Source organism: Rhopalosiphum maidis, chromosome 1 (genome assembly GCF_003676215.2).
Source record: "Rhopalosiphum maidis isolate BTI-1 chromosome 1, ASM367621v3, whole genome shotgun sequence".
NCBI classification, from domain to species: Eukaryota; Metazoa; Arthropoda; class Insecta; order Hemiptera; family Aphididae; genus Rhopalosiphum; species Rhopalosiphum maidis.
The window spans coordinates 49,334,790-49,340,414 of NC_040877.1; the positions used below are offsets into that span (position 1 = coordinate 49,334,790).

A 5,625-nucleotide genomic window follows, 5' to 3' on the forward strand; every position below is an offset into this window, starting at 1 on the left:
AACATAAAATATGTATAGTAAAATATAGTAGGAAGAGTGAGACTGTTCAGTATTGACAATTTTCATTATTCTTACAAGTAGCTCATTATACTCATTAGCAATTACAAGAAGGAATATAAATCCGATAAGTATTAAATATGGACAAAGTAAGAATTCTGAAACAGGTACGAAAAGGGAGATTTGGGGAGTCAATTTATCAGTCAACGACGATAATTGTAGGAAAATTTTTTAGTATCCTAGCAACCGTTGAAAAATAAAAAATTTGAAATTTTGTACAGAGGTTCCTTAAGCAACGTAGAGGCGCATTAATAATTTACTTTATCGGGCTGATTTGTGATTTTAAATCATTCAGGGCGTCATCCAAACGCATACAAAAAAATTCATTCAAATCGGTCCAGCCGCTTAGGAGGAGTGACATACACACGTACCGTAGATTGTAAAATCAATACATTCATCATCCTGCTTAGAATCTAAAAACGAATTTTGTTGAATACTATATTTTTTCTCTATCAATCTCTACCAGAAACTAACTTAATGAGACAATGGTGAAAGTAAGATAAAATAGTAAGATAAAAAACCCCCATTCCGCTCAGAATCCAAAATTGGATAAAAACTTAAGACGTCAAGGCTATAAAGACGAATCTATATAATATGTATAATAAATAATAATGTATGATTGGTGCACAAAGGAATTTTAAGCATATACAGTTAGAAAACAAAAGTTCACATATTCGTACACCCTTTATTTTGAGCCAAACGATAAATCTATTGAATTTACAATGAATGACAGGTAAAAACCAAAAAAAATTCCTGTAGTTTTCAAAAAAACGAGACAAAAAATTTATAAAAAAAAAACGAAAATTTTTGCCCGATCAAAAAGTTTGAAAATTTAATATAAGATTCCTCAAGAGTTTTATTGAAAGCTATTTATAAATTTTAAAGATAGGCACACATATTTTTTTTATAAACATTTGAAATTCAAATTTGAACGAAATAAAGTTATTTTAATAAGTAGTAACAATTTTAAATTTTAATTATTGTGTTGTAATTCAACCGTAGAGACCTGAAGCTTTTACATATATTATTTTAGAGCGTGGATTTGTATGCATTTGCATATTTATTCTGGTTGATCGTATTATATGCTAAGTAAGCACATAATTTGTTTCATGACATAACAATTTAAAAAATGAAACTTTTTTAGCGCATATTTTGACATTTTTTTATTATTTTAAGGGATTGTTTTACAATTTTAATAGCATATTTCATATTTCATATTCTACTCGTATATTCATAAATAAACAATGATATTTTTTTAAGAAAAGAAATGTTTTTTTTAAATGTTTGATATTTTAATTGATTTGATTAAAAAGATTTATCCATTACCTAGTAATAACACTTTCGACTTGATTTTTTTTTTAAATTTTGTATTTAAGCTAAATCTCAATACTAGTTTCGCTTTAATCTTCACAGTGAATTACCTGGCATGATGTTTGAAATTTTTGAATTACGGGTAAGGATTTGGATGGTTTGCGTTAAAGCCACTGAATACTATACAGGAAATAAAATATCATTATTATACACGCATAATCAATTATAATTATATAATATTATAAATCTATATTTAAGTAATGTAATGCCCTTTATTTTCTTGAAGAATTTAGAATTAATAAAATAAATAAATATTGTTTATATTATCACATTATTTTATTACTATTTATGATTCATTTATTAATATTATATATATCATGTTTAAGTACAATAATATCATTTCTGGTAAGTACCTATATTATGTTATATTATTGAAAAATAACTCCAGTGTTTATTAATCTATATGCCCTATATGATTATATCTATATTTTCAAAATTTTAATTTAGATTTAAGAACAACTTATAGGATCTTGTATTAAATTGTCGAGAATTTTAAACTTTAAATGCTTATAAAAAAACATTATGAAATGTTTTGTATTTTTATATTTTCAAACAATTAATTTATAATCGACATTAATTGAAAAAAACTAGAAAAAATTGAAAATTTTTCATGCTTATGAATATCTCAAGAAGAGCTAAAATACTTTGAAAATTGTATAGTAAATAAAGAATGATATAAAATTTTTGCAAAAATATCAAGTATCTATAGTAATTCATTTTCAAGTTACACCAAAAAAAGAAACAAAATTAATTTTGTCAAAAATTGTATTTCAGTTACTATTTCTTTATTTTCTATTTTTCCTAATTATAAAAAAAATTATTAGTAAACCTTTTGACCCTTAAGTACCAAATAGATTCACTTTGATACAAGAAATCACCCTCTTTTAAAAATTGAATCATTTTTACTGCCTCAAATAGTGATGGTAGATAAAAAAAAAAGCACACATCCAAGTAAGATCGATACATATTCATCGATGAACTCAGTATCTAAAATATAATAAATTATTAATGTTCTGGAATATTAAATAAATAATAAGTTGATATTAATTTGCCACCCTCTGAACTTACTATGCATATATCTTATGTGAAACACTTTGTTATGTAATGTACTGTTTTATGATCTGCCTAACTAATATAATTTATATAATTACTCTATAAATTTTTCTATTATTTTTATTTATTAAATTATTAAATATAGGTTTAAAATAAAATTAGTTAAAATACACGTTCAATATCTGATGCTCATAATAAATAAATGTGTTTAACTTGCTATTAAGTAAATAAAACATAGACACATTGGTAACATACGTCACGTATAATATCAATCAAAATAAAAGTACATTGTGTAAAAAATATATTTTAATAATTTATAATTGTATAGATTTACTGTGGTTTTTATAATTATTTTTTTTTTTTGTATGATTTTCTAGAAAAATAGAATCAGTACTTAATCAGAAAGAACAATCATTAATTCCATTATACTTAAAAATTTCAAAAGAAGTAACTATAACCCATATCAATGATACAAACACAAACAATAAAATACTATCAAAGTTAAAAAAATTACCTGATATTAATATTGATTTAATTCAACCTGAGCCAGTTTTTAAAGTTCCTGAATCTCCAAAACTTCAAACAAAAAATTCTAAAAAAAATATCAGACCATCTAATAAAAATCAAAACAAATATTTAATAAAACTTCATTGATTACAAAGAGTTCAGATAAAATAATTTTAAAGAATTCAGAAGCTTCTAATAAAATATATTCAGTCTTGGAAAAGGAAAATGTACAAAGAACTAGAACTCCCAAAATGCTTTCAAAAAAAAAAATTATAAATTCTCCTATGATTAAATTAAAAAGTTTAAAAACTAAAAGATCTGAAGAAGAAATATCAAAAAATTGTAAAATGTTCATTAAGAAGTGAAACCGGTGGAAAAAGTATCAAATAATCGTGATATTGTCTCTAAAGAAATAATAAAAATGTCTGAGTATTATTTATTATTATGTACATAAATTCGCCACCGTTTCTTAATATTGGTTGGTTCCTGGCCTATTCTATGTAACTATGTAGTGCCTAATCATTAAATATATTGTCAAGTCTATCATAGTTTCATAACCTGTATCTGTATGCAGCAACTGTTAAACAAATTGTATTTGTATACTTAAGCTTCCATGCACTGATAATGTACGAATATTTTTTAGGACATAAATTGTTTATTATTTAAAAAGTAATAAAAAAATTATTAAAATTTGTTAAAATTACAACAAAAAGAAAGAACATAAAAAAAAAAAAAAACAAATACATTTGTAATGAATTGTCCAGCCTTTTTCATCGTACGAAATGCCTTTTCTCTTAAACGTTATTCTAATTCATCTCCAGACTTGACATCAGAGCCCTATTACTGTTATAACAAATATATATATATAATTATTAAAAGCTTTAATACATGATAAGTATAATATATATATCAAACTGTTATTTACACTTTCTTCAGTATTGCGTTTCTTATGTTCCTTATGTTTCTTGTATTTTGTCTTTTTTTTGTCATCCCTATCTCTTTCCTATAGAAATACACACAACGAAGATAAATAACAATTTTAAGGTTAACTCAAAATTACACATACATCTGAACTAGAAATCTTCTTTTACGTTTTTTTTTTCTTAGAATCGTCATCTTTAGATGAAGTAGAATCCTTGAGTTAAGTTGTAAACATAATAAATATATACTGTTAATAAATAAAAAAAATACACACTTCTTTCTTTTTAGTAGCAGGAGATGTTGATTTTTGTTCTCTTTCTCTTTGCCTACGTCTATCGCGTTTTCGGTCCCTTTTACGAATTGCCCTTTCTCTATCTCTAAGATCTCGTTGATTTCGTTCTCTTTCTCTGTAAAAACGATCAAGACTTTTTTGACGGTAACGGCCACGATTGAAAGCATGTCTAGATGGACGTTGTCTTGACCGAGAAGATGAACGACCACGGCGATCCTTTAAAGAGAAAAAATAATTTTTATTGTTGATAAGTTTTAATTACGAAAAATAAATCTTCCTATATTCTTTGATTATTTATTTATAAATATTAATCTTCTATCTGTAGATTTATCTTTGTCTGATTCACTACCAGAGGATCCATCTTTATTTGCAGTGCTTGAATTGTGGGTGGACATAGGGGGACGGAGTCCACCTTCTTTTTTATTTTTTTTTTAAGCATACCCCTTCTATTTATTTGAAACGGAACGCTGGAAACCGCGACATTTGATGTAGTGAATTTGTAAATCATTAGTTTTTTCTGATGCAAAATATACCTATAACTTATAACCATCATATTTGTATAGACTATGAAAAAAAAATTGGTTAATAATAATGGGTAATTACTAATTAATATAATCAATCGTTAGGCTGCGGTGACCACACCTAGACCTTTTTTCTATGCGACTGCTGTGATCCTAGATATTGTGAACGTGACTATTTTTCACTTTTATTATAATAATATATAAAAGAAGAAGATGTCAAATCTACGAGTGTTTTTTCAACAAATTTTTCACTAATTCGCTTTTAACATCGATTGGCCACAGTTGAGTTAATTGCTCATTTTCTGTAGGACATCTATAAAAAAAAATATTCATAACTAGGTGTTTATAAATAATAAACTTAACTAAATGAACGTGGATATATGTATTACTAAAAAAGATCTTGTATAATAGACAATTATTATACGTTACAATTTTACAAACATTACCGAAAAAAAAAAATTTAACGTTTTCGTAATGTGTACAATGTTTTGAACAGATTCTTATGTCATTTAACGACGTCACAATCACCGAACCATCGAATCAGAATCAAATCGCACGCGTTGTCAGATCATTAAAGCGGCACACGATACGGGCAGCTCAATCGAGAGTGATACACCCGTAACGCGGAACTCTGACGAGTCACTGAAACTGTGCCATTTGCTCGCTACATCCGACGTACGCGCGACTTGTCATTTCTGCGGAACGTAACCCGCCGTGGCTCTGCGCATATGTCGACAATGACGATAAAGCACAGGGAAACGGGGTTTTACAAATAACGTCTTCCTATGATTGACGTTTATCGCATAACACGGAAACAGAAAAAATAAAATATGCATTAACGCAAATATTTAATATAGATGTGACGATCAGTGTTCGCGCAAACGCAACAAACCAACCACTGAC

The 5,625-nt window shown here is 26.7% G+C and overlaps 1 protein-coding gene across 1 annotated transcript; it reads right to left on the minus strand.

The window, feature by feature from the left end:
- Window positions 1-3,705: 3,705 nt before the first annotated feature.
- LOC113549351 lies at window positions 3,706-5,347 on the minus strand. Its single transcript, XM_028188583.1, has 6 exons — window positions 5,169-5,347; window positions 4,805-5,035; window positions 4,184-4,417; window positions 4,055-4,123; window positions 3,914-3,991; window positions 3,706-3,831 (listed from the first exon to the last, which is right to left on the minus strand). Exons 3-6 carry the CDS (start codon window positions 4,366-4,368, stop codon window positions 3,795-3,797), a joined length of 369 nt encoding a protein of 122 aa, XP_028044384.1. The 5' UTR covers window positions 4,369-4,417; window positions 4,805-5,035; window positions 5,169-5,347; the 3' UTR covers window positions 3,706-3,794.
- Between the last annotated feature and the right edge of the window lie 278 nt (window positions 5,348-5,625).

What these genes read in the sequence shown, in the direction of transcription:
- LOC113549351 (XM_028188583.1), bottom strand. Translation starts at nt 4,368, where the DNA reads ATGCTTTCAATCGTGGCCGTTACCGTCAAAAAAGTCTTGATCGTTTTT. An exon ending in AGAAGATTTCTAGTTCAGAT is followed by an intron (nt 3,992 to 4,054) that starts GTATGTGTAATT and finishes GTATTTCTATAG; the next exon opens with GAAAGAGATAGGGATGACAA. An exon ending in AACGCAATACTGAAGAAAGT is followed by an intron (nt 3,832 to 3,913) that starts GTAAATAACAGT and finishes TTGTTATAACAG; the next exon opens with TAATAGGGCTCTGATGTCAA.